The sequence below is a fragment of the Exophiala aquamarina genome (genome assembly GCF_000709125.1).
Source record: "Exophiala aquamarina CBS 119918 chromosome Unknown aczIA-supercont1.4, whole genome shotgun sequence".
In the NCBI taxonomy this organism is placed as follows: Eukaryota; Fungi; Ascomycota; class Eurotiomycetes; order Chaetothyriales; family Herpotrichiellaceae; genus Exophiala; species Exophiala aquamarina.
This window is the reverse complement of record NW_013550584.1, coordinates 2,278,264-2,304,913: the sequence shown is the minus strand read 5'-3', so window position 1 is coordinate 2,304,913 and position 26,650 is coordinate 2,278,264. Positions and strand designations below refer to the sequence as shown.

General features: G+C 51.0%; 11 protein-coding genes across 11 annotated transcripts; 5 read left to right on the top strand and 6 right to left on the bottom strand.

The window, feature by feature from the left end:
* Nucleotides 1-199: 199 nt before the first annotated feature.
* A1O9_05929 (uncharacterized protein) lies at nt 200-4,440 on the top strand (the record flags this gene model as incomplete). The annotated part of the gene is made up of 2 exons (XM_013405142.1): nt 200-450; nt 501-4,440. The coding sequence occupies 2 exons, from the start codon at nt 200-202 to the stop codon at nt 4,438-4,440; spliced, it is 4,191 nt and encodes a 1,396-aa protein (XP_013260596.1).
* Nucleotides 4,441-5,671: 1,231 nt separating this feature from the next.
* A1O9_05928 (60S ribosomal protein L21-A) lies at nt 5,672-6,449 on the bottom strand (the record flags this gene model as incomplete). The annotated part of the gene is made up of 4 exons (XM_013405141.1): nt 5,672-5,835; nt 5,904-6,063; nt 6,212-6,298; nt 6,384-6,449. The coding sequence occupies 4 exons, from the start codon at nt 6,447-6,449 to the stop codon at nt 5,672-5,674; spliced, it is 477 nt and encodes a 158-aa protein (XP_013260595.1).
* Nucleotides 6,450-6,756: 307 nt separating this feature from the next.
* A1O9_05927 (40S ribosomal protein S9) lies at nt 6,757-7,585 on the top strand (the record flags this gene model as incomplete). Its single annotated transcript, XM_013405140.1, has 4 exons — nt 6,757-6,802; nt 6,868-6,886; nt 6,979-7,077; nt 7,168-7,585. The coding sequence occupies 4 exons, from the start codon at nt 6,757-6,759 to the stop codon at nt 7,583-7,585; spliced, it is 582 nt and encodes a 193-aa protein (XP_013260594.1).
* Nucleotides 7,586-7,947: 362 nt separating this feature from the next.
* A1O9_05926 (uncharacterized protein) lies at nt 7,948-8,862 on the bottom strand (the record flags this gene model as incomplete). Its single annotated transcript, XM_013405139.1, has 1 exon — nt 7,948-8,862. One exon carries the CDS (start codon nt 8,860-8,862, stop codon nt 7,948-7,950), a length of 915 nt encoding a protein of 304 aa, XP_013260593.1.
* Nucleotides 8,863-9,806: 944 nt separating this feature from the next.
* A1O9_05925 (uncharacterized protein) lies at nt 9,807-10,992 on the bottom strand (the record flags this gene model as incomplete). Its single annotated transcript, XM_013405138.1, has 2 exons — nt 9,807-10,761; nt 10,817-10,992. The coding sequence occupies 2 exons, from the start codon at nt 10,990-10,992 to the stop codon at nt 9,807-9,809; spliced, it is 1,131 nt and encodes a 376-aa protein (XP_013260592.1).
* A 431-nt stretch (nt 10,993-11,423) lies between these two features.
* A1O9_05924 (uncharacterized protein) lies at nt 11,424-12,764 on the bottom strand (the record flags this gene model as incomplete). The annotated part of the gene is made up of 1 exon (XM_013405137.1): nt 11,424-12,764. The coding sequence occupies one exon, from the start codon at nt 12,762-12,764 to the stop codon at nt 11,424-11,426; it is 1,341 nt and encodes a 446-aa protein (XP_013260591.1).
* A 620-nt stretch (nt 12,765-13,384) lies between these two features.
* Nucleotides 13,385-14,994, top strand: A1O9_05923 (acyl-CoA dehydrogenase; the record flags this gene model as incomplete). Its single annotated transcript, XM_013405136.1, has 4 exons — nt 13,385-13,498; nt 13,577-14,038; nt 14,098-14,415; nt 14,473-14,994. 4 exons carry the CDS (start codon nt 13,385-13,387, stop codon nt 14,992-14,994), a joined length of 1,416 nt encoding a protein of 471 aa, XP_013260590.1.
* Nucleotides 14,995-18,311: 3,317 nt separating this feature from the next.
* A1O9_05922 (uncharacterized protein) lies at nt 18,312-19,166 on the top strand (the record flags this gene model as incomplete). The annotated part of the gene is made up of 1 exon (XM_013405135.1): nt 18,312-19,166. One exon carries the CDS (start codon nt 18,312-18,314, stop codon nt 19,164-19,166), a length of 855 nt encoding a protein of 284 aa, XP_013260589.1.
* Nucleotides 19,167-19,436: 270 nt separating this feature from the next.
* Nucleotides 19,437-20,697, top strand: A1O9_05921 (uncharacterized protein; the record flags this gene model as incomplete). Its single annotated transcript, XM_013405134.1, has 3 exons — nt 19,437-19,664; nt 19,723-20,222; nt 20,283-20,697. 3 exons carry the CDS (start codon nt 19,437-19,439, stop codon nt 20,695-20,697), a joined length of 1,143 nt encoding a protein of 380 aa, XP_013260588.1.
* Nucleotides 20,698-22,599: 1,902 nt separating this feature from the next.
* On the bottom strand, nt 22,600-24,435 carry A1O9_05920 (uncharacterized protein; the record flags this gene model as incomplete). The annotated part of the gene is made up of 6 exons (XM_013405133.1): nt 22,600-22,854; nt 22,915-23,490; nt 23,546-23,607; nt 23,661-23,779; nt 23,895-24,170; nt 24,227-24,435. The coding sequence occupies 6 exons, from the start codon at nt 24,433-24,435 to the stop codon at nt 22,600-22,602; spliced, it is 1,497 nt and encodes a 498-aa protein (XP_013260587.1).
* A 616-nt stretch (nt 24,436-25,051) lies between these two features.
* Nucleotides 25,052-26,321, bottom strand: A1O9_05919 (uncharacterized protein; the record flags this gene model as incomplete). Its single annotated transcript, XM_013405132.1, has 2 exons — nt 25,052-26,045; nt 26,125-26,321. 2 exons carry the CDS (start codon nt 26,319-26,321, stop codon nt 25,052-25,054), a joined length of 1,191 nt encoding a protein of 396 aa, XP_013260586.1.
* Nucleotides 26,322-26,650: the final 329 nt, after the last annotated feature.

Below are 26,650 nucleotides of genomic sequence, written 5' to 3'. Positions count from 1 at the left end.
TAAGGCGCGTTAGCCCCTCCAACCGGGCTACTGGTCCAAAGCCTAATCCTCACCCTGGTCTGCTGTATCACAATCACGACCGCCTTCAGCCACTTTCATCCAGACTCTGACCATCTATTTGTTACTTTCAGCGAGGCCTCAAGTGTCCTGAGAGTGAAATAGCTATGAGCCGTTCAAGGACTTGTTCTCATCCCTTATAATGGCATACCAATCTTCTTCCGCTCGGCGACCAGCACTTCATGGAAACATTTCAAATGGATCTCCAGGTCGTCTGATTGGCGAGGAATGGAAGAAGTGGGCAGTTGTCAGAGCCTCCATCCCTCGTCTACCGGAGGGCGTTAGTACGTGGGATATCCATCGAAACCTCCACCGGTATGGAAAGATCGACTTCATTCGAATCAATGAAAGTCGACAGGGCAATTTCACAAGTGGAGCGTCAGTGACCTTTAAGTATGACCTACTGTTCCAATATTTGTTCCCTCTACTAACTACCGCTCTAGGCCACCGCCGCGTAGAGCTCCTTGGGAGTACAAAGGGGGCGTTGAGTTCATCTTCAAAAAGAAAGAAGCCGATCCCGTGACAAAAGTCGTCACAGAGATCGAGCAAAAGCATACAATTATTGTCCTATTGGAAAGATATCAGACTCCAGAAGCACTAATTGAAAGCCCTGTAAGGCCCGGGATCAAGTATCCCGCGGAGATGACCCTCTTGGGCGATTCCATTGATTTTGGATATTTGGTCAACGAAGACCGAATGGCTGTCCTCGCATCGAGAGATGATCGCACGCCTCACAAGCACTCCGTCCGCCTAATCTTGAATCTCAAGAGGAGGGAGTTGGCGCTTTATTTTCCCACCACACTTGAGTCAAGAGGAAAGACTGCTTCCAGACTGTATCGATTTTTCGTTGCTCTGGATGACCAATTTTCAATGTGTGACACCTTTGACGGCAAGGACACATCTCTCATCATTCATGTCAGGCATCCGCCGTGGTATTCTCGGCAACTCAAGGAAGCAATGCAGTTGAGCCATGACCCCCTGTCACGCAAATGGGGCATCGACGATACCTGGGTTCGTCAGACCGACGTTGTGAAACATAAAGACATGTATGCAATCATCAATGAGACGCCAATCTCTGTACGCAAGGATGGGAATTCGATCGACATTTCACGTTGGACGACGTTCCGTTTCAATGTCAAGTCTGAACGGGCAGATCATGGAAGGCGACCTAATCCACTGCAAGAAGTCCTTAAGGCACTAAAAGATTTCAATATCCGCGTGACCGAAAATCCCGCTTTCGGAGTTCAGAACAGTGCACAAACGGAAGCGTCAATCTGGAACGTCCTGCATACTCCCCTCACGATACGCACACCAGGGTCCATTTATCTCGACTTCCAGGTGCGATACCAGCTTGAAGTATGCATATCATCTGGATGGCTGAACGAATACCTCATCGACATGGCATTTTTGAAACGTCTCTCAGAAATGGAGCCTCGAATTGCGAAGCGGATGCTCGTCCACATTGATACTCTTCAACATCGTGTCTACAACCCCATGGACATTTTTGATGACATTCGTTTCCAGAGGCCGGTCAAAGCTCGGCCATTACCTGCTAATTGCCAAGAGCTGCTTCATGCAACAGTCACAGCAACAGGCTTAATTCTCCATACGCCTTCTATCGAGCTAACAAATCGCATCATCCGCATGTATCGACAATGCTCGGATCGCTTTTTACGTGTGCGGTTTGAAGATGACTCCTACCGTGGCCAGACGAGGCTGTTCCCTGCCACAAACAACAAAATGGTGCTAGTATTCGAGAGAGTTCGGCGTGCAATGAGGAAGGGCATCGTAGTTGCGGGCCGTCACTACGAATTCCTCGCCTGGGGCAATTCGCAGCTTCGAGAGCACGGAGCCTACTTTTTCGCCTCAGACCCGGCAGACGACATCACGGCCGAGACTATTCGTGCTAGGATGGGCACATTTGACGGCGAAAAGATTGTTGCAAAACGCGCGGCTAGAATGGGCCAATGTTTCTCTACCACTAAACCCGTTAAAACTATAGGTGGTAAGAGGCAATGGCACAAAGACCCAACCTCGGATATCATAAACAATAATTATACCTTTACCGATGGTGTGGGCAGAATTTCCTCCGCTGCTGCTGAAATGATTCAGCTCGAGCTCAAGATCCCTGGTCCTTCACCTCCATCCGCATTTCAGTTTCGTCTGGGGGGCTGTAAGGGTGTCTTGGCTATTGATACAACGCTGAGTGATGTGAACATCCTAATCAGACCGAGCCAGTTCAAGTTTGACAGCGACTCTGACGAACTTGAAATCATCAGAGTTTCCGAGTATTGGCAGAGCTTTTTAAATCGACAATTGATTCTCGTCCTGTCAGATCTAGGTGTAGTAGACGAAGTCTTCTTGCACATGCAAGAGGATTGCATTACAGCTCTGGATCAAGCATTGACGGATGATGATGCCGCGCTGAGATCACTGAGGGAGAACGTCGATCCGAACCGGATGACGACCAGTATCGCCAATCTTGTTGAGGCTGGACTCCGGACCGAACCATTTGTGATGTCTCTCCTTAAGCTCTACCGCGCTTGCACATTGAAATATCTAAAGGAAAAGGCCAAGATTCCCATCTCAAAAGGTGCGTTTGTTTTAGGAGTTGCCGATGAGACCCAGAGCCTTAGAGGATATAGCCAGGAGAGGTTAGCCAAGGCATCCACGCGAGAGGAAATGGTCAAGGCTCTGCCCCAGATTTTCCTTCAATATACCGATCAGTGCACGGGAAGGCTCTGTGTGGTCGAAGGGGTCTGCATCGTTGCTCGCAACCCTTCCTTACACCGTGGTGATATTCGCGTGGTGAAGGCCATCGGTGAATGCGAAAAATTGCAACATCTGCGTGATGTTCTGGTCATGCCTACTGATGGCGATCGCGATCTACCTAGCATGTGCTCTGGTGGTGATCTGGACGGGGACGACTACATCGTCTCTTGGGATCCAAATCTTATTCCACCAGAATGGAACGCTGAGCCATTTCACTATCACGCACCAACTCCTGTAACAAAGGATAACATAAAGACCGATGACATCATCAATTTTTTCCATGATTATCTACAGAATGATTACCTGGGTCGGATCGCGCACGCCCATCTTGCTGCGGCGGATTTCCTGGATCAAGGCATCCAAAGTCAGCAATGTCTTCAACTTGTCAATCTCCACTCGATGGCAGTGGATTACCCGAAGACTGGTGTCCCTGCTCAAATGCCTCGCGATCTAGAACGTGACCAATGGCCGCACTTCATGGAGAAGAAAGGTCGACATGAGTATAGATCTCCCAAAATACTCGGGAAATTATATGATGCCGTTGAGAGGGTCAATTTTGTTCCAAAGCTAACCGACGCGTTCGACCGCCGAATCCTGTCCCATAAACCAGTGCCAAGAATTTTGGACGTTGTAAAGAACATGAAGACAGAATATGAAGAATCGATGCTGCGAATTATGGCACAGCACGAAATCTGCTCCGAGTTCGAGGTTTGGTCGACCTTCGTGCTTAACCACAGCAAGGCTGCCCGAGATTTCAAGTTTCATGAAGAAATTGGCCGGCACGCCAGGACACTCAAGGAGACTTATTACGAGATCTTCTGTGATGAAGCAGGTGGAAGAGAGTTCGCACACCTCGCGCCTTTCGCTGTCACCGCATATCACGTTACTTATGAAGAAGTCAGGCAAGCCTTATCAAAAGACGCAAGTAAAGACAGTAGCACGGGTTCATCCTCTTCCTCTACGTGTCCAGATGATATAGCGAGCTCCTCCGACTCTATGTCTCAACCTTCTCCTGAAAATTCGGAGTCGGCAATGTCTGACACACCTATGATCAGTTTTCCCTGGGTTTTACAGGATGTATTGTGCAAAATCGCTATCCACACATATCTAGAAGATGATCTCGACCTTATGAGTTCAGAGGAGCGCGAGCGACACGATGCAAAAGTTCTAGAGATGTTCGACAGCGGGGAGACGGTCGATTGGTGGTCATTTTTTACACTGCACGGTCTTGATCCGATACTATCAAAGCAAAAGGAGGAAGCGCAAGAATCGGTCAACTTTAACGCAAACGGCGTTCGTAAGCCTGACACAGCACCCTGTGGTAGCCGTCAAGAGCTATGGAACGGACATCTCACAGAAAACGGCCCAGATAGCCAGGGCTCGAGCTCTACTTCAATCGCCTCTTCAAGGGATACTGGCAGGGGAAAGAGCACCATTGAACAAGACTGCAAGAAAGACCACGCTACCAATAGATCGTCACTTGAGCTAGGCGCGACTACTCTACCAGATGAAACAGCTCAAGTGCCCTTCCGAGATCCAGCATTGATGACACCAGCAGAGAAGCTGAGGGCCCTCAACATTGACGACGAGGACGAAGACTTCACATTCTAGAAATCTTGCGATGGGCTCGGCTACGAGGGAGATTCACACAGATTGTCCAGAAGATGAGCGAAGCATCCTCTGGCGTATAACACCTACGGTACCAGTACCGAAAGCCAGCCACACCGCCCAGAGTTTTCCCTCACTAGTACTTTTGTTGCTTTTATGTTTCTTTCCCTTTTTCACAGACATGACTTTCATGGGACCGCGATCCACAAGCGCAACAGTGCGGGGGGCTGATGCTCGACATGGGCGTGCACAGAGCTGTAACAGTATTGAGGATGGCCTGGCGTTAGGTGGAAGTGCAAACCAGGGATCCGGAGGGAGCGAGGGTTTTTTCAATGAGGCATGATCATGTACTGATGTTACGATTCAAAGGCACAGACACAGACACAGACACAGACACAGACACAGACGAAATGCAATAATAGGGTTGAGCACAATGGAGGGAGGGAACGAGAAGTGAGTGTGGGCGGTTTGTGGCAGTGACTTGATTTCGCGAGCACTTTGAAAAGCACTTGGACGTCACTATTGGTTGGCTTTGCTGAGCCTTGCCCCTCTAAGCAGTCGGTGAACCAACCCTTGATCTCAGCAGCAAGGATCGTTGAGCGCCTTCAAGGGGAGAGGCAATGCTATTATAGATTTCAAGGCGCAAGCTAAGCCTTCTTGTCTTGTACAGAGAGCATGAAAATGAAAAGATCAAACCCAAGAAGCGTACAGTGTTTCAAACGAGCAAAGGCCCAACGCCCTATTGTTCCGGTATGCGAAGCGGAACGTGCGGTTTTTAAGAGCCAAGCAATAGAATAGAAGAAGTCATGGTGGGTATTCTTTTGTTTTTCTTCATGAAAATTGTCATTTCCCGTCCATTTATTTATTTTTCCTTTTTGGCTTGATATGCTGGGAATCATGTAGAAGCCCGGTGCTCCTAACTAGAAGTTCTAGGTCCTCCGGTAGGAGGTCAGGAAATCACCACTGTTTCTCCAACCCACTTGGAAACATCGCACACTTCTCACCGTCACTGAGCCGATGGTTTTGCTCCTTCTGCACCTTTGACGACATAGTTCAGAAATCACCGACCGCGCACCCGGTCGGAGATCCGGGTTGTTCTCTCGCCTCTCGCGCTCCGTCATCTGGACCACTTCCACCCAGGTCCATCTCACGCACTCGCACCCTCACTCGCAGCTTGCCATTAAAAGCCCGACCGGAAACAAGAACCAGTAAGGTGGTAGTAGTAATGTCGCATTTAAATGTGGGTATCGTATGGCTGGGGTGCCAGACTCTCGATCTCGGTGAACTCGACGACCCTTGATCCCCGGGGACCGACCGGTTGACGCTTCAGCTGGACACTCTCACCCCTCTCCTTGGCGGCCTTGCGGCTAGCGGCGTTGGTCTTGACTCTGTTCAGGACTGTTCACAACAAGGGTTAGAGATCAAAGGTCAACCCCTCGGCTTCGTTGGGGGGAACCGGCTCTTACATTCATCTCTTGATCGGGAGTGGGCGATATGTTCGACGCGGACGTTGACTCGCTTCTCCATGTATCGGTTGCCGACCTTCTTGTAGATGATGACACCGACTGCGGATTTGGTCACGTTGTACACGACGCCAGTTTTCCCGTGGTAGACTTTGAAGGGCATCTGTTTGGTTCCAGAAGGATAGATGTCAGCCAAATAATATCCTCGTGCTTTCATCCCCTTCAGACTCCATTCCAGGAGGTTTGGTGCCGTTTCCAATTCGAAAAAAGCGTGGGGAATGGATGTTGAGGGAAGGGAAGGGAATGCTTACGCCCTTCTGAACAGCACCGTTGGCCTTGATATCGACAATATCTCCGACTTTGTAGATTTTCATGTACGTTCCGAGGGCGATCATACCCTAGAAGTTCACAGTCAGTTCATCTCTTCCTCGCAGCTTCTGGATTGAAGCCTCTTCATTTCATCTTAGGCTCGTGCGTTCGTACCTTCTTACGGAAATCACGACTGAACGCATAGCGCGTTCCAGCCCGGAGACCGGCAGGGTGACCCATTGCGAATGATTATCGAAAGGATCTCTTTGAAGAATGGGTGATGGTCGTGTCGTTTGTGGGACTGTCGAATTTGGTGGTGGTGATGTTGGTGGAGGGTAGGTGCAGGAAGTTGCGACTGCCAAGACCTCGATGGCCGCACAAATTCCTTCAATTCATTGTGCGCCAAGCCTTTGCGGGTTGCAAATTCGAAGGGTGCCGACTCTCCAAAACTGCCTTGCAAAACCAACACCACCCTCTCAACTATCTTCCCACAATCCCACGAATCTGTTTGTGACGACACTCTGATTGCGCAGGTACTATCGCAGTCATGGCGCCACGATCATATTCCAAGACCTACAAGGTCCCTCGTCGACGTGAGTTTCTGCCGTCCGATTCCTATATTTGAAATCCAGCGCTAATGGGACATTCTCGAAAACAGCATTCGAATCGGCTCGTCTGTACGTGTATCCTGGCCACTGAGCATGAGCTTGTTCTCTCTGCTTATGTCTGAGATATCCATTGTCTAACATCCTTCCTTCTCTGAATCTAGCGACTCCGAATTGAAGATCGTCGGTGAATACGGTCTGCGCAATAAGCGTGAGGTGTGGCGTGTCCAGCTCACCCTGTCCAAGATCCGTCGTGCTGCTCGGTAAGAGAGAAATCACCATCAAGTCCATCTGAGGATACTCTCCATCCGTCCCAAGGCAAATACGACTAACCACATCGTCGCACCGAACAGTCAACTTCTTACTCTCGATGAGAAGGATCCCAAGCGTCTCTTCGAAGGCAATGCCCTGATTCGACGTCTTGTGCGAGTCGGCGTGCTGGACGAGTCGCGCATGAAGCTCGATTACGTGTTGGCCCTGAACGTTGAGGATTTCTTGGAGCGCCGCCTGCAGACCTGTGTCTACAAGCTCGGTCTGGCCAAGTCGATCCATCACGCCCGTGTCCTGATCAAGCAACGCCACATCCGCGTTGGCAAGCAGATCGTCAACGTCCCTTCCTTCATCGTCCGTCTCGATTCTCAGAAGCACATCGATTTCGCCCTCACAAGTCCTTTCGGCGGTGGTCGCCCTGGTCGTGTTAGGAGAAAGAAGGCCAAGGCTGCCGAGAGCAAGGAGGAGGGTGGTGACGAGGAAGGTGACGACGAGGAGTAGATTTTGTGTCTCAAAACGGCCATCAAAAGAACTCACGGCGTTGGTGAAAAAGGTCAGGAGCCACAAGATTAACGAGGCCCCTCCCCAGGATGATTCTGTGTGATTGAAAATTATTATCCAGACATCAATCGACCCTTGGAGGGAATATCTGCAAATCAATGGCAGATACAAGCAAGAACTCTCCCAAGCTTCGTGCTATATAGCATGAGAACGGGTGGCAATGAACTCACAATTTTTAACACTCCAGTCATCGACGATCTTGATGTTTTTGTCGTCAAGTAGTACCTGGTATCGTGCACGCATAATCTTCATTAGAAAAACACATCGTAAACTCCCCGCTGTTGGAAGAACTCATGATTCATTCAACCTTCGGACCCCAGCAACCCTCGTAGAACAACGTCACTTCCTCTATACCACCTCCCCAGCTGTTCCAGCTCATCCCTACCACCCTCCTCCTTCCTCCTTCTAACGTCCCTCGCCAGTCTCGTAGCCTCATTCCGCTTCTTCTCTAATTCGCCCAACTCAGCGTCGACCTTCTCACACTCACGTGTTTTGGCGGGTAACTGGCGCTGCAGCAACTCGATCTGTTGGTCGAGATCTCGATTTCTCGCCCGCTGTTCCTCGAGCGCATCGGCCGTCTCTTCCAAGGACAGATTCATCCTCGCATCCCCGCCGAAACTCTCCCTCGCATCGTAACCACCACCGCCCTTCTTCTCCCGAATCAGGCGTTTCAAGTCCTCGACCTCTCTCTTCAAAGCCTGTACCTCGAGCGGCACCGTCTCCAGCACCTGCACGCCCTCTGCGACACTCCGGTACCGCGCCGCGACCTCTCTGGCGCGGCTGTCCATCTCCGTAACCAGCTGCTCCACTTCCTCCTTCTGCCGCTTGACGTCCGCCTTCATGCCCACCAGGCTCTCCTCGAGCGCAAGGTTGTCATCGTGAGTCACCACCAGCGGTGGGTCGCCGACAATGCTGCGCAAATATTTCTCCTTCGTCACCTGCTCGAGGTAGCTGAAGCGCAATTTTGAGAACAGTTCCTTGTAGTGGGTTAGGTCGGCGGCGAGCGAGGTGGGGGTTAGATGCGTGTCGAGCTCGGAAGAATGATGGGTTGTCGAGGAGGCGTCTGAGGGTCTGAACTGATTGTGTGCCTCTGCATTGGTCTGACTCTGCGAAGTGGAGCTGAGGATGGGCTCGGCCAGTGAGAGTATCGACAGTGGTTGTATGGACTGCTGTTCTCGCAATGCTGAGAGCGTGGCGGCGTAGTCTGCCGCTGCCATTGTTTTTGGGTGTGACTCTGACTCTGTTAGGGCGCAATTTTGCTTTTAAAGGCACAGATAGTGTTTGCGTCTCGTCGTTCTCAGCAGGTCGTGGTGGGTGAACTGCAACGGAGGCTCAGGCGTCGCGCCCCCCGAAATGGTATCTCGATGGGGAAGGAGTAAACATCAACTACCTCGGAACATTTGACCCTCTTTAACAAACTGCGCTTCAGGCTCTATGATTGTCTCTATATGCCAATCATTTCAGGAGAAAGGTGCCCTGCTTGAATACATTCTAGAATTTTTCGCCTAGATCGAGTCGAAGGTTCTTGCCAATACTCGGATGCTATACCGTGAAATGTAGTATTATTGGTCCTCTCTCAGTTCCTGCGCTGGAGACATCGCTTTTTGCTTGCCATCTAAACTTGAAGCTCAGCGAGAGGCAACGCACCTGGTCCCTATTTGTGAATTATTTCGTCGGACTTTCAGATGTTGCTATAATAGGAGGATTTCGAATATTTTATTGTACATTAGATAAACAGGAGAAGGGTATATCGTTCTCAGCAAAATCCCGTGGCCAGGAGCCTTCAAGACTCCATTGGCCCATATCTCTGACTATGTGTTCCTAGCTCATGCAACACCAGTGTGCAGAAAGCATGCGTGGCCAGGTCAAGGATGAGGTGAAACCAACGACTCCGTTCTATGCGATGCTATGTAAAGCATGGAATGGTAAGGTATGACAATAGCGGTGGTGATGGTGGTGGTAGTAGTTTTGAGGAGTTGGTTGGGTCATAACATTGATAGCGATGATGTACACGTGAGCCGGCTTTCGAGAGACGGGCTGCAGCATTTGCGAGACATATCGAACTCAAGAAGTGGTTCCGACAAGTCGCAAAATTATTTCATATCTACTTGACGTTAGCGATCCGATCTGAAAGGAGAAGGAGATCTGAGGGATGTAACACTCACGTTCCAAACATGATGGCCGCACTGGGCACAGCGCGGAGCAGATGGGGCGTCATGCCGCCATACAGACCTGCCAGGCCTTCTTCCTTCGCCACCAATTTGAAGCACTGGACAAGTCCGGTGTACTTCAACGTAGGTTTTCCATTTTCCGCTATCGTCGTAGGTGCCTGTCGTAGCCTTGTCCGTACGACTTCATGAGGGTATGTCGCGACGGCTGCCACTCCCTTGGCACCGGCAGCGGCGGAAAATTTGCCAGCCCATTCTTCCGTGTTGTCGAGCCATGTTGGTTGGTAACCCGGAGTCGCAAGTCTCTTGGCTTCTCTTCGTGCTAACGACAGCTTCATCCGCTCGTATAAAACCCATTGCAGAGTTGATTCCGTCACTCCCAGATAGGAAGCAGACAGCCCTCGGTATAGGCCTCGGATTCCCTCGTGGCGAACGGTCTGTTTGATGCAATCCCAACTATTTCGATACTGCCGCCGGCTCAGCGGATCGTGGCTCGCATTATTCTTATCCAACTGCAACCTTGTCTTCACCAACCATATCGGATTCGTCGCCGTGCCCGTTGCGATCCCAGCTGTTGCGGCCGCCAACAGGTGGACTGTCCACATGTTCTCTTTTCCCTCCGGGTTCAGATAATCATTTAGGATCCGCTTGCCATTGCCATAGACATAGAAATTGATACTCCTGGCCGGAACCACGCCAATCAAGTTTGCGCCCAGGCCGCGGAACAGGGCTCGAAACCCTTCATGTTGGTGTATCGATCGAAGAATTTGAACAGTTTCGGCCAGGTGAAAGTAGGCAGACCGAGGTATTGAGAGAAGGGTGGTTTTCTGGGGAAGGGGATGCTGAGCATGAAGAGCCCGCAATTGGGCTTGATAAAAATCGGATTGTAATCGTGTCTTCAGTACATCAAGAGGCGAAGTCAGGGCTGCCGCTGTCATCCCACCGACGCTGGAAAGAGATGTCAATATGGAGTCCACTGCAGCGAAAATTCGTGGTTGCCTACCCTCCTGCGACAAAATGCGCCCATGGCTTGGCCTTGGGCACTTCTCTCGTCACTGCGGCCGCATCTGGTTCCTGGCCATCTGGCACCACTAGCCCGGTCTCGCGGGCTTGTGGAAGGAGATTCTCTTCTCTCGTGGTTACCTGGAAAGGCTTCGGAGTGGCTGCAGGAAAGGTCATGAACGTGGTGGATACTTGCAGAGACTCGCTTATGTAGAGGTATAGAGCGGAAAATGATGCTCTGATATTCAAATGATGTACAAGGGAATGAACGAAGTGGAGTTACAAGAGTCGAAAGGTTAGTATGGGCAAACGCGCAAAGTGACGGCAGTGATGAATCCAAATTTCTTTGCGCGCGAAAATCGATAAATGCGCGAGTCATGCAAGAAAAGCGTGAGCAGGGGTTCAAGGTCGGGGTAATAACAGACTCGGATTAACCAGGTTTATCCGAAGTCATGTGACTAAAAGAACACCCTCGAAAAGTGGTCGTCTGTTTCATCTTCAGTGTTGGTATGAGGTGTATTCTCCAGATTAGTGATAACTTTGTGAATCGATTATTATTGAAGGCTTATTCGACGTATCCTACACCCTCTCCTTCAGCCGAGGTCAACCTACGAGTACTCTGTACGTCTGGAGTTCTCACCAATTTCCACTTTAGTGCTGCCAAGATTGGCTTCCGGTGGATGACCCTTTTGAGCATCTCCTCGGCTGTGCGCTGCTTGTAGATTGCCATCCACAAACACTGCTGGTTCGTATCTTTGCCGATTGACCGTGAGAGAGAATACATCGAACCTTTGGTACCCGCCCACGACGTCGTGATACTGTTTTCCTTCAACGCACTGGTTCAGATCGAGGTCTGCATAGAGGATACCCTCTTTGTCTATCAGGCTGTCCGTTACTTCACCAGTGGAGTCTACGAAACCAGGTAGGAGTGTACCTGTCGGATCAAAGAACTGTGTAGGCGCCCTTGGTGACCTCGTAAGCGCACTGCTCAATTTCAAGCCATGCTCGCCGTCCACCATCTCTGAGATTTTGTCGATCGTCGAGATAGGAAGAGGGCCCGCGCAGGAAACTCCAAAGCATTTGGCCTCGAAGCAATGAGCCGCCGCTCGCGTACGATTTGCTGCTATGTTGTTATAGTTTGAGGATGCGAATGCTTTGTCTGAGCCCCAGCTAGCTTGGGGCTTTTTATCTGGCTGCGGAATGAATTGGTCTGCTATTTTCTCAGTGGGTCGAGCCTTGCTTATCCTTTCTGGCGGCTTTTCAGCATCATGAATTAAACCATCCTGAAATTGGCTGTTTTCGTTGGCCAATTCTGAATTGGACTTGTGGTCGACACCCGATCTGTCGTAGTCGTCGAAATCTCTTGTAGGCCACACAGCAGGCCATGTGGAGATATGTATCTGTTCGCCTTGGGCCATAAGAGCATAACGTGCTAGAGGATTTGTGTTTTCTCCACAGATCAAGCCCCCGATCTTGCCGAACCTGGTCTCTGCAATACGTAGACCGTAACCATCACCAGGGGCCCAGCTGAGCTTCTCGAAGAATGTGGGCATCAGCTTCCGATGATGGTTCAGTAATTCCCCATGTTCACCAATGAGAATGTTGGAATTGAAAAGAGTCGCAGTGCTGTATCGGACTTTTTCCGAAAAGCCAAGACTCACGATCACCTTATCCTTCGCAGCTGCATGGCGAATGGCAGAGATCTCTTCGCTATCTACGTACAGTGACGACTGGGCGAAACGCTGGAAAAGGTCGTGTGTTCTTGTCGGTGGTAGCAAGGCAGCCCATACCGGAAATCCGGGGATGGCGGACTCGGGGAAAACGACCAGATTGGCCCCTGAACGTGCTGCTTGGTGGATTAGACCAATTGCCTTGTCACATGATCTTGTGGCCTCGAAGATTATCGGTGCGAAATGGCATGCAGCAGCCCTCACCTTGGGCAAAGACATTACCGGATTCCAGACGATTGATCAGTCACTTGTTCGATTAGTCCACATCCAAAAGAGTGCTATGCCGAGGGAGTGTAGCCTTTTTTGGGACTGTCGTAGGGGCTCGTGGCCTGACTTGGTCTGTCAAAGCATGATTCACCCGTAGTTCTCGAGCCAACAGCTAAAACTTGTCCCTTGACAAGCAAGTCCAGCCATAGGAAAGCAGTTGGGAAAGCAGCTTGAGGTTGGCAGTGGTTTGATCTCTGGGTACTACTAGCCAATCGGAGTAGCCAGACAGAAAGGACGTCACGTCCTCTTGTCTGACGGCCTACCCACGGCTGCTTAGGCTCCCAGCCACGGGCATCCGCGCGACATTGTCTCGTCAGACAATATCTTTCCCGTTTAGTACAGCAGCCGAGCGCGATAGCCTCGGCTTGATCTCTTCCCGGGGTCATGGCGAAGTTGGAGCTTCGGGCGGATAACTAATTTACCAAAAACATCAACGTCAACAGTTCTCTCTTCACCCATTAATTATTGATTTATTAAGAGTAATCGACGGCTCTTCCCCATCCATCTTCTTCCCGCAAGCCTTGAGCATTCCCAAGTCTCTACTCTTGATACTTCTGTTCATTCCCTTAGAAATGTCTGTTCCTTACCTCATGAACAGCCCTACTGGCCATCTCCCTGCATCAGAGAGAATCCCCGTGATTGCACGGCCTTGGGTGAGCGAACGGGCGAAGAAGACTCTAGATCTGGTATGCATCTCTTCAGCCCCGGCATCTTAACTACTGCGGCAAATTGTGTGTGCCGATGCTCACTTTTGGATTTGACAGGTTGAGCGATTCGTCGAAGAAGAATGTATCCCAGCGGATGCCGTCTTCCAGCAACAGATTGGCGAGGGAACAGTTGCCCGCTTCGACGCACACCCAAAGGTAATCGAGGACCTTAAAGCCAAAGCCAGAAAACTTGGGCTGTGGAACATGTTCCTGCCCAAGAACCACTTCAAGGAGGGCGCTGGCTTCAGCAATCTTGAGTATGGCTTGATGGCAGAATACTTGGGCAAGAGTATTACCGCCAGTGAAGCCACCAATTGTGCCGCCCCAGATACTGGCAACATGGAGGTGTTCGCAAAGTATGGCACCGAGGAGCAGAAAAAGCAGTGGCTTGGCCCTCTACTGAACGGCGAGATTCGATCTGCTTTCTTGATGACCGAGCCGCAAGTTGCCAGCAGTGACGCTACAAACATTGAGCTCAATATGAGGAAGGATGGTGATTACTGGGTTCTCAACGGTCAAGTATGTTCTGCACCTGTGCATCCTGTTGTCTGTGAGTGTGTCGATCTAATCCGTCTTAGAAATGGTGGTCTAGCGGGGCTGGCGACCGCCGATGTAAGATTTATATCGTCATGGGAAAGTCAGACCCAAACAACAGCAACGTTCACAAACAGCAATCCGTCATCCTTGTCCCCGCAGACGCACCTGGCGTCACTATCGACCGCATGCTTTCAGTCATGGGTTTCGATGATGCGCCTCACGGCCACGGTCACATTACCTTCAAGAATGTCCGCGTCCATAAGAGCAACATGGTCCTTGGAGAGGGTCGTGGTTTTGAGGTTGTCCAGGGACGTCTCGGACCAGGTCGCATCCACCATGCAATGAGATCTGTTGGCTCCGTAAGTACACTTTGAGCGATCGTAAGGCGAAGCCTGGGCTAATTCAAATAAACACAGGCCGAAAGAGGCCTGGAATACTTCCTTGCTCGGTTGAACGACCCAGCGAAGCGACCTTTCGGGAAGCAGCTATCTGAGCACGGCATCATGCTCGAACGTGTTGCCAAGTCACGGATTGAAATTGATTCGGCACGTCTCGCAGTTCTGAACGCCGCCATAAAGATCGATCAGTCAAACGCGAAAGACGCGCTCAAGGAGATCGCCGAAGTCAAGGTCCAAGTTCCCAACATGCTTTTGGAGGTCCTTGACCGCGCCATCCAGGCGTACGGCGGTGCAGGTGTCTCTCAGGACACTCCACTAGCACAGATGTGGTCCTCGGGTCGGACGATGAGAATCGTGGATGGCCCTGATGAGGTGCATATGCTCCAGTTGGGACGGAATGAAAACAAGAGGGGCCCTAACTTACTGAAGAGAATCCAGGCTCAGAAGGAGAAGACGAGGGAGCTCCTCAAGTTCTACGGCCTCCAGGAGAGGGATGTCTTGGAATTGAACCGTGTGAACGGTGGCCAGTCCAAATTGTAGATATTCCGCTTTGTGTTGGTAGGATGTGTCTAAATTTTCCGTCGGCGCGGTCCATGCGTCACAAATTATCCAGTTGACGCCGCATACCAGATGCCTAAGCTTTCTGCCACTTCAAGTCTATTTCCGCTCCCGTACGTGTTGAGAACGAGATTACGTCCTTGCAGTTACATGCCTCGAGACTTTGTGAAGAAGCGGCCTAATCCCGGCGGCCTGTCACCTTTTTTGACGTGGTATGGTGCTAGTGATGGTTTCCAAAGATCGGCTACGATCGCCTTCTACGTCTCGAAGGTTTAGTGAAGGTTTTCTGCACACTTTCACCTGGAGCTGTCTCGGATCATCACCTAACGGAAACTGGGTTAGGGTGAGACCATTACATATATCTTGATAGAATGAAGTGAAAGAGGGCATGTCCCCGTAAATCGATCACAGTGAGAAGCTTAGAATTTCCGAGACTGGCGCTACGGCGAGATGGTTTCCACCTTTAACACATCCTAAGTTCCTAACAAATCTCCCAAGGACAAAGCGATAAGATTCAAAGCCATGTAGATGATAGGGTACTTGAGAATTAATTTTTCCAATGTATTTCGCATGGAGACTGGCGATTGGGCTTGGGAGCGCAGGAAATCCCGGCAGTGGTCGTGTGAATCCCCCATGAACAGAGAGTACCGAGGGCTCCAAAAGTTGAACTAGTGGCGTGTTTGCGTGGGTGCAAGAGACAGAGGCGCACATGGTAGAACTTGAAATCCGGGTGCACTACGGGTAGTGCTGTGGCAGAACGCTCTCTCGACCAACCGATTGTGATTGAGCACTCCTTGGAAGACGTTCCAGAACCGACGATCAGCGGCATCCGAGCTTGGAGGGCCCTGGCGATCCAGTAACGTCAACCTCTGCCAAGGTGAGGCACACACTGTGAAGAGAATTTCTGGTGGAAAAGGTGGCAATTTGGAATTTCTGAGCACATGTTGATAAACCATTTATAGACAAGCTGATCATCTACGCTGCTCAGCTTGCGCGTCATCGGAGCGCTTGGACAAACAGATCTCGGAGCCGCAAGCCAAGATCAGATGGCCACTGCGTGAGAACATGGCCGTGGAGAAATTCGAGATCCATCGACTTTCGAGATGGGGATTTGGGGTAGATCCGTGAACCGTGACCAAAGTATTGACCGGGTAGGACGGGTTCTGGCAAAGCAGATCTCCCCTTCCACCCCCCAACCCCCAATCACTGGCTAGCTTGTCCATACTTCCCAGCTTCTCGGCAGCAAGCAGCAAGCCAGACTTTATAGTCGAAGGTCAGCATGCAATATGTTGGAGCAACACATGTACAATACAACACATTAGGCGGCCGATTCGGGGACTGAAATGGCAGACCAGCCGCTGGCAGATATTCTTGCCTGGAAAGTGAAGAAGTGAGCCGGGGAGGCGTTCCCATGAAGAACAGCTCGGGTGAACGTCAAGGAAGAAAGTCAATTAGAAACCTAAGACGCCCGAGCTTCGAAGGGACCACCAGCCTGGAACGAGGCTCTGATTGCGAGCGGGGAGCTTGTGCGGTCCCACTGCTGATCTGAACAAGGAATGCAACTGTAATCGGTTGATTGAAGACGCAATTTGATGGAAAGTTGACCTGCTCCGTCCTGTAGAACGCATGGTCAATGAACGGGCAGAAAAGTTAAGTTCTCCTTAAGAGAAAGCTACATTGAGAACTGAGAAGGTCGGTGCATCGCAGTCCTTGGAGTTGCTTGCTCACCGTCGCACCCGTGACCAAAGTCTCGACAGATCGAAAGGAGCGGGTTATCATGACCCGTGTCCGGTGATCCGCTGTACTGGATTTGGCAGCACGGATGAAGCATGGGCATCTGCCTAACATCCCAGCCCTCGTCAGGCGGATGAGGTCGCGGGAGCAGGAGGCTGGTTGGATAGTGGCCCAAGTGACTTCGGTAGGTGCATGTACTTGACTTACACTGACCAACTTAGTTATGTAATCTACCGAGGGAAGTGGCTAGTCCCATGCTTGCTTACCACTACGTTATGTAAATATCGCCTTTGATTGGAGTCCATGCCAGATGCTGAATTGGAACAAGATTCGAGGTTCAGAGAGCGGGAGCGAGTGGCAGTGGCGAAAGAGCCAATGGCAAGGGATGTGCGGGTGGGCAAGGGCGACCCCGATATTGCCTCAGATGGACAGGCGCCTCAGGCCGGAAGCAGGGACACTTGGAAGGCGCGCGCCATGGGAACCCACGAGTTGCGATTGGGAAGCCGCAGGCCACTACTCGTCCTTGTTCTCGCAGTAACTGCGAGGGCGGAGGGCGTCGACCGTCGTTCCTTCCTCCCCGGGAATAGAGAAGAAAAGGGCCGGGTAGAGGACGCTGCCGCTCGAACTACGGCTGCCGCACACCTGGATGGACCTGAGCCTGAGCCTGAGCCTGAGCCCCTGCAACAAGCCCACCTTCAAACTCTGTGTGAAATCGTGTCTGTTGACTACGAGTATTGACCGACGGCGACTGGATACCCAGCTCACTCAACATTCAAGCTGGGTAGAGATCCGAATTTGCGCTGTCACAGCCACAGCCACGGGCCACACACACCTGTTTACAATGTGGGCTTCTTCTTCTGCTTCTTCCTTCACATGATGGCGGGTCAAGTATCTAGTCGAAGACTGAGGTGTCCACCGGGCGCCCTCTCACATGGGCCCATCTGCACGCTGCAAACACGCTACCTCCAGGCTACACGCTTCTTCCGATGGCTCGAATAAACTTCAGAGCCATCAATTGACGTGCGCAAGACCAACCAGCCCTGGGCACCTGTCCTATTCATTCCAACTACTATACCGGTCCCGGCCGGAATTCTGACCAAGTCTCTCCCCAATATTGTGTGGGCACTGCTCTACAGCACGTTTGGCATCTGCAACGTAGCTTCCCTTTCCAGAAACCAGCCTGTTTAACTTTGCCCTCACCAGTCCGTATATCCCCTAAGTCGCCCTAGCTTCTTTGCCCCTTCCTCTCAGAGGCCCGGCGTGTCTCGCACTGGGATTTGTGTTCCTTCCCATCAGATTCAGGTCAATCGTTGTGACTTTCGCCCTCCCAAGGTGCAACGAGAAGCACTGCATTACGCATTCAGTGCCAATTTCCAGAGCGCCAGCGATGTCCATCCAACGACTCTTGTTTGTTCAATCGCCCATCGTATCTTACTAATATCCCACTTCACAATCTGTCGTTTCCTGTCTGGCTTAGCCACCGAGCCTCCTCATCGAAGGCCCGACCAAGTTGACAATTTGTACCCATCCGATTCTGGCATGGAGTAGTCCAAACTCTGGCAGCAATGTCCTCTGACGGCAGTGTGCGGACATCCAGCGCAGCCAAATCCAAGCAAGAACGGATTCGTGATAACCAAAGGCGTAGTCGTGCCCGCCGCCAGGAATACCTGGCTGAGCTTGAGAGGCGGCTGAACGAAAGCAATATCACTCGTCGTGAGGCTGAGCTTCAGCGAACTGCTTTTGTCGATCTACAGTCCGAGAATGCTCGTCTCAGGGCATTGCTCGAGTTTGCAGGAGTCAGTGCCGATGTTGTCGAGAATTTCGGTCGGGATGCCATCAACCAACACCCAGCTTATCCGAACACCACCTCGCTTCGATACCTCAAACCCAAATATCCTGCGACAGACGTTAACAGAAGTCAAGTCGGACTTGCGATTTCAAATCAGGGACCGGATCCCAGTCCGCCTGCTCAGCACCTGGGATTTTCAGCAGCTCACAATCCGTCCGCAACTTATACAGCTCTTCCAAACCACATGGCGTACAGCACTATGGCTACAGCAACACCACTCACTGGTATAAATAATCAATCCAGCACTGCCTTATATGCAACTACTCATGAATGGCTCCAAAACTCCGATGGTGGCAGTATGACAGCCTCTAGTGATGAGCCCTTCACGGGTGATCCATTTCACGCCGCCCCACATGATGCGCAGTCATACCAGTCATGCAACGCCCTCAGTCCATTATCTAAAGCTATGCTCGATCGATACAGCCCAAACCCTGCCGAAATGCAAGAGATTAGAAGACGAGTTGCAATGGCATATGGTCAGCCCAAGATGGAAAATCCAGGCTTCCAGGTCCACGATCAGGTCCTGCTGCATATCCTTAACGAAGTGAATGCAAAACCTTTGGGCCACTGAAGGAAATTCCTAAGCGTCATACCTCATCAACGATTATCACGGCTATCAATGCAGCCCTAGCGCTTGGCGTAATCCTTGGCTTAAGGTCAGGAGCCCTTTGGACGCCGATCATTCAAGGCTTTTGGCGTCACCCCAGCGCCTGTGACCCTGGAATCCTGTCCGATCAACCGCGTCACATCTGGGGCCCTCCATGATATAAGACCAGGGGAACACTTCAGCCAACTTGATACTACGAACAAAGTAATCTGCGCCAACCTCAGAGATCCTGCTATGGCAACAACCCAAGACGAAAAGGTGGACGCCAAAGTCCGCAAAGGCCTGGCAGGGACTTCGTTCGAGCCTTCGAGCCTCCAGCGGCTGTCAGGTGGGTTGGTGAATTGGGGATACCAAGCCGCCTTGTTGGTGCCTCTCGACGATGGCACATCCGAGGTATTCCTTAAACATGGAGAGACGTTTCTGGCCAAAATTCCGGATTTTGAGGTTGGCCTGTTGCGCTGCGTAAGTTCTGTATCCCGGACCTGACACAGAGGTTGGAGCTGAAATTGAATCCCTTCAGCGCATGGAGGCTCAAGCTTTGCGACATCTAACTGAGTTTCCATTCGCCGGCCAGACTGACCACGCCGATTCGCATAGATTTATCGTACTAACACCAAAATTGTTGTATTTCGACGAAGCGAACACCACGCAGATTCACGGATATATACCAAACAGTACCACTCTTCAGGCGTACATTCTTCAGCACTACTCTGCACCCACGAACAAATCGCAGGAAATCGAATGTCGTCAAATGGGGAAAGCCATAGGCAGGTGGATGAATGAGTTCGTCAAATATACTGCCTCTCAGCCTGAGATAAAGCAATGTGCTGTGGATAACAGAGATGCGCAACCGATTCGACACCAGTTCAGCTATGGGTGGCTCCACGATCGCATTGAGGAGTACCCAAGGATCTTATCCGAGACCAAAGAGATCCTTGAACACGTCTTAAGGATGGCGACCGAGGAGTTGGAGGACGAGAGCAGGCTCCAGGTGGTACATGGCGATCTTGCCCCAGCCAAGTAAGTTCGCCCATGGTTTCGACTGACAGAGTCGTGGGTGGTTTTAACCAATGCTACCAGCATCGTCCTTTCGGATCGGCCGCTCGAAGAGCATCGTGAAACGAGAATTTTTGTCGTCGACTGGGAAGTCATTCATATGGGAGGGCGACACTTCGATTTCGGCCAGATGGCTGTGGAGCTGTATCTCTTGTGGCTGCGCAAAGGCATCACGGCCGGGCTTTGGATTTTGGAGGGCCTCATTACCGCATTTCATGGTCTCGACGAGGACCTGGCTTTCCGTGTAGCGATTCACATGGGCTCTTATCTGATCTGCATGGCCCCATTGACACCTGAATGGGGAACGCCCGAGCAGATTGAGGATCTCGTTCGTGCTGGGAGAGACATTCTTTTCCACGCGTGGAACAAAGACGGAGTTTGGTTCGGCAATAGCGAATTGGCATGCTTGTTCACTTGTGTGCCATCATCAAAACAGTAGCAATGAGACGTAAAGGCGGTCTATTTCACGTTTCGGCGAGCATTGTGCTGGCAATGCTGAGATTCTTGTGCCGCAGCAGCCTGCAGGCTAACCTTGGTTGGAAGACTGTAGACGACGAAAGGAAGGGCACACGTAATAGACAAAGTGATTTTCTGCCAGTTGAACGCAAAGACCTTTTTCATAGCTGATGGGCTCTTGGCTGCTGGTATCATGCCCCATAGCTACATGGGAAAACCACAAGAGCCTCCTGTTACGTGCCTTGACTACGGCTTACCACGGTGGCCCTATTATGACTTGCTTTGCCCTCAAATTCTGATCAGCAGTTGAAACCTTGTGTCAGGCCTCAAAATAGCGATGGGCACCACTTCTGTGACCACTGTCATACCTATGCTTTGACACATATTTACCAGCAAGATATATGCCTAACGCAGTGAGTGGATGCAGCTACCAAAAGCTCGGTATCGTCTTTGAACGCCAGGGATAGAACTCTGTCGGTGGTGGTGTGATATTTCAGTCTCTTTCTAGAGTCAAGTCGACGAAGTCCCCGAAAGCAACCTGAATCGGAAATGTTCCTGGGCTGAGGGAAATGTCAAGGCAAGGTCTCAAAGCACATTTTCCAAAGGGCAGAGTGCATCACGACAAGCAACCCGGTCTCTCGCTGTCTCGAGCAAGTTGTAGCCCTAGGCCGCAAAGCCTCCGGGGCCATCGCAGCGTCTATCTTGTCGATGTGCGCGTCGTTGAAGTCCTTTTATTACACACGACGCACACGGACGACACTAATACAGAAGAAATAACTGAATAATGGCATTTCATCATCGACTCGGATACTGGTCCAACATCTCCAGAAAACGCCTACTCGCCGAGCGATCAAACCGCAAGCGTGACCCCATCTGCCTGGGCAGAAAACAAGGTGTGTATTGGCGATTTCGAAGCATGTATGTGGCAATCTTCCCAAAACGTGTTCGACGAAAGCATCATATTGACCATCCAAGGTAGGGAAACCCTCATGACTGCATAGTTTCTTAAACTTTCCAGACTAAGGCTTTGTAGACGGGCACAGGCTCACAGGCCCCACATGCCCTTCCCTAATGCTATGATTCATTGGAACTGGTCCACCTCTGGTTACTGTGGTGTCCCTAGCGGTCTCACGTTCGAGAAACATTGCAGAGCAAATGTAGTCTTTCCCTGTCGTCTGGCCCGAGTGCGACCGATAGACAAGCCCGCCGCGTACAGAGGCTAGAGCTGCCCCATGCCTTAAATATATCCTGCTCCATCTACATGTGAGCCCATCAGAAGCTCGCTGAAAGGGTTGTCGGGTATAGGACCGCCGATAGCAAAGGTTTAGTAACTCAATTATCAGCTACCTGGGTAGTTAGAGAGAGGAGATTCGGGGGGGTGTAGGGGAAGAACTCCGCGAATTAAGGTTACGAGAAGTTTGGGTACCTTCCTACGGCACTCGTACGGAGTACCCATTTGTGGCAGTCCGACAGGTCGGGGAGAAGAGAGGTGGAAAGTGATCTGCATCAACTATCGTGACCTCAGGGCGTACCTGGTTCGTCGAGCCATCAATTGCTACCAGCCTTCGATTTTCTATTACTTAAAAGCTTACCAATTCCTCAGCCTGGCCCTTATATCTACGAGGAGATCACTAAATTCAGAAAAGTGGATGAGAAGTAAAAAAGAAATATGAAAAACAATGTTGACCGGCGTTAGGTTTGTGCTTTTCCCAGTCCAGCTGTCCATTCTTGCGCCTTGCTTGAATGGGTGCGCCGCGGTTCACATGGTTTTGAGTGGAGTGTGGAGCCCACGCCGACGGTCCTAATGTAGCTTTCTTTCTCTTCGTAGGCTCGTAGCTCTACTCGTAGATAGTGACTCTGTGGAGCAAGAGCTGGCGCAGCCCAGCTACCACTCGACCTTGAACAGCTTGTTCTCTCGAATTCTTTCTCCATACCGAATGAAAACGAACGGGAGGGGTACCATGCCCACAGCTATGAATCCAAGGACAGAGGTGCCCCAGCCCACACCGAGAGCGGAATACATGGGAGGACCTGCTAGGGGCAACAGCGCTCCAAGGAGAGATCGAAGCACTGTGCCAGCTGCAGTGGCGGACGCAGCATATGTCTTAAACGCATCAATTATGTAAGTTGCGCTCGCCATCTGAAGTTCAACGTTAGCCTCTTCCTGATCTTGTTCAGGACAAGCGACGTCTCGACTTACATATGCGATAACCATGCCCCCTCCTAGAAATGATGTTCCGATGATGGGGACGATGTAGTGCGTCTTCGTCTGCGCCGACCATCCGTACCAGAAAAGGCCAACCGGTACGAAGATTCCACCAATGATCATCAATGGCAATCGATATTCTGGTTTCGGCTCGCCGCCGTTTTTGACCGTTAACGCCTTAAGCATGCGGTCAGAAAGACCACCAGCCAGGAGCAGCCCAAAGATGCACCCGGTACCGATCCCCAGATAAGCCAGGCTGGAACTGCTTGGGGAAAACCCGTATTGCTGTTCGAAGATGGTTGGGAAGGTGGTGAAACAGAGGTACATATATGCGTAAATGGAGGATGTGTACAAAGAGAGCAAGAATACAATTGGCGACATGAATAGCATCTTCGTTGGCCGAAGGATTGCAAGCATGAAAAGTTCTTTCGATGCTCTCCCCGTGTGCAGCTTCGACCTGAGTTTGTCGTTACCTGTTTCCTTGCGGGCACGCCTCGCTTTGCGCTCCAGGATGATGAGGGCTGACGACTCTTTCATGAGGGCAAACGTCACCACACAGATGGCACCACTCTGTGACGGTCGACAATGTCAGTTAAACTGATTTTCCACTGATATACTCACTTACCACGATGGACAGCAACCAGAACACCCATCGCCATGACTTCGCGGGTGCAAGGTAGCCGCCAACTTCAAAACACAATAAGCAAGGAGCCATAAGTTGGTGAGGCCAAGTCACTCACTGATTGGACCGACCACTGGGCCAATAAGGGGTCCAATAATCCAACCTGTCATAGCAAGCCCTCTATTCTCTACAGCGATCATATCCGCTATCGAGCCTGCTCCAATTGTGACAGGAGATCTACAAAGAAGCGAAGTCAGCATTCTGGAATGGACAGGCACAAATCTTAATGACCATATGTGCCCTCTTATATGTGCGTAGGTCACATCCATTTGGAGTTCAGGGTGACACATACGATCCAGCAATGCCCGCGAAGAGGCGAAACGCGAGCAGACCTCCCATGTTCGGTGCTTTAGCACAAGCGACATTGAAAACGAGGAAAACGACATTGCAAACGTTATACACAATGCTGCGGCCGTATAGTTCCGACACCGGAGCCAGCACGAGAGGCCCGAAGGCGTATCCGAGGAGGTATATCGAAGTGATGAATGACCCCAAGATCGAGCTGGTCGTGTGGAAGTCTCGCATCACAAGCCCTGCCGCTGGAGCAATGATGGTAGAGGCAAGTGGCCTGGCAGGGATCAGCAGTCAGACCGTGAAGCTCGAGGATATGTGTGTATTGCATACGATAAGAAGGTGATGAATGAGACGACTCCAATCATGGTCGCTTTTCGTGTGGCAGACCAGTTGAGAGGGTTCGCAGGATCGTCTGGTCCATCCCAATCAACTATATTAGGATCTCTGAGTTCATCGACCTTTTCCGCTTCGCCTGGATTGTAGTGTGTCTCGCCCTCTCCCGTTGGAGTGGTCCGGTCCGATATTTCCGCGCTTGGCATGTCTGTGTTGCTGGCCTTGAAGGTTAGGGATGGGAGCCAGGCGTAACAATGATACCTCGAAGTATGTTATACGGGGATCTGGAAAGAAGGCTTCAGCACATTTACCAATACAAGCTACATGATGGCAGTACCAATGAGACCTGAGGTTGGTTTCGAATGCAGAAGATACGGCGCCAAGAATAAGACGTTGCACCAACTTCGAATTCGAGGGCGAAGTCCAAGCAAGTGAATAGCGGGAGATGGGACCATCGAACTATGATCCTTCTGCCCTGAAGCTCATATACGTCTACGATCGGTTGTTGGAACATGCCATGATTTCCGAAGCAACGCGGACAGTCCGCTCAAACATCAACGAATCGAACGCTCCATGGTCTGATGAATTTAACATCAAGCACTACTGCCCGTAAGGGAAAAGTGTACTCAGGTGAATAGTAGCGGTCTCATTCTTCACCCTTGTCAAACAGGGTGATTGACGATGAACAACCGGAGGATCCGCGGAGCTCGCGTAGTTCTATCCCGCTATCGGCCGCCAGATCCCACCGACTTTCCCTCATCTCCCCTGAGTGCACTCAACTCTCACAAAGGGGTGGGCGTCAAATATGTGGCCTCTCATCTGTCAGAACCCCTGCCAGTCCAAACCACCAAACAAGTAATTCCAGTCCGCAGAAAGTGCCTCAGAATTGTTGGAGAAGGGCTCGTTGATGGTGGTGAGATATGTCAAAGGCTCCGTCGGTACACTTTGCGCATCGAAGCCGCTCCAGTTCATGGAGTTGAGACAGTGACCCTGCGCACCAAGATTCCTCGCCGGAGCATCAGTCATACTGTCTTCCATCATGTGGGAAGGCACTGGAGGCTCCACGCCTCTACTGTTGGACAATATACGCTTTATGCTACACCAAAACCGGGCCGCAATCTGAGAATGAGGTTTGGCTTGTTCAAGAATGCGCATCGCGTGCACTGCTTCGTTGCAACGTCGGCTCGCTAAGCCAACACTTGCACTGGGCAAAGAACAGCCGTCCAGTAGAAACACAACATTCGCCATCAACAGTCCATACAAGACGCCGGTGTGTCTGAACCGGGTCCTCGTGAAGGGGATGTCTTCCTGTTCCAGTTGCAGTTCGGTCTGGACGATCATCCGAGCTGACGCTAGACACGAATGCCTGGAGTAGACATATTCAGGACCAATTAATCCTTGAACAAGGTACGGCAGGTGAAGCTTGCACCGCTGGGTATGAATCAGCGAATTGATGAAATATCGTTGTACTATGATCGTGGAGTTCTGCGAATGATCACTGATCTGCCGTTTATTGTTGTCGAGAAGGAAGAATAGTGGCAATGATTCGCTGAGTCGTTTCAACTCGGCATCGATATAGATCACATTGCTTTGATTCAGGCTTTCCGAGCTCTGAGGGTTTGTTAACCCACGGTCGGCGGAAATGCGACAAATTTCTGCAAGTCGAAGCCTCTGCAGAAAGTATGACATGGATGTCGGCTGGGACGTTGGTTTTTCTTGCTCGAGACGACCGGTGTCCAAGTCATCGTCATCCAGATGGAGAGGCTTATTGACTGCCATGTGGGCTGGATGGGCAGTATATACAGCCGCTGAAGGACTATCATATCTAGTCAAAAGCCTGAGCAATATCTTGTTAGCACGTCTCATATCTCCGATTTTCAAGCAAGAATTCTTACCACTCCGTCGCTATGAGGTACCACCATACTCGTCTCCCAATTTCAGCTTCAACTTGATTGGAAGCTCCCACGTTGGACGGGAGGTTTTGCTCCGACTCGTTCAGACGGTGCAATCCGAGTTCGCGACCCAATGTCAAAGCAGTCGATAGCATGGTACGGTAGCGCTGTGACACGCCCTCCAGGTTACAAACTACCATGGAGACGATGATGATGGCTTGCAAGACCGCGATGGAGAGGCTACCTCTATCCCGAGAGTTGTCTACCACGTCGAGAGTTGCCTTGACCCAAACCAAGCTTTGCTGATTTGCCCTTTCTACTGTCGAGAACAGGTTGCTGTCCTCCTCTCCTGATGACCAGAAGTAGGTGGCACTAGCTAGAACGGCAAGAACAAGACTGACATTTCCATGACTGGTGTGACCCGCTCTAGCCAGATTACTGTATAGGCCTTCGACCGCCAAGCGAAGCGATGTCGCAGTGACAACTGGCAAGATATACGCAACTCCCCTTATGTAACTCTCAATAATCA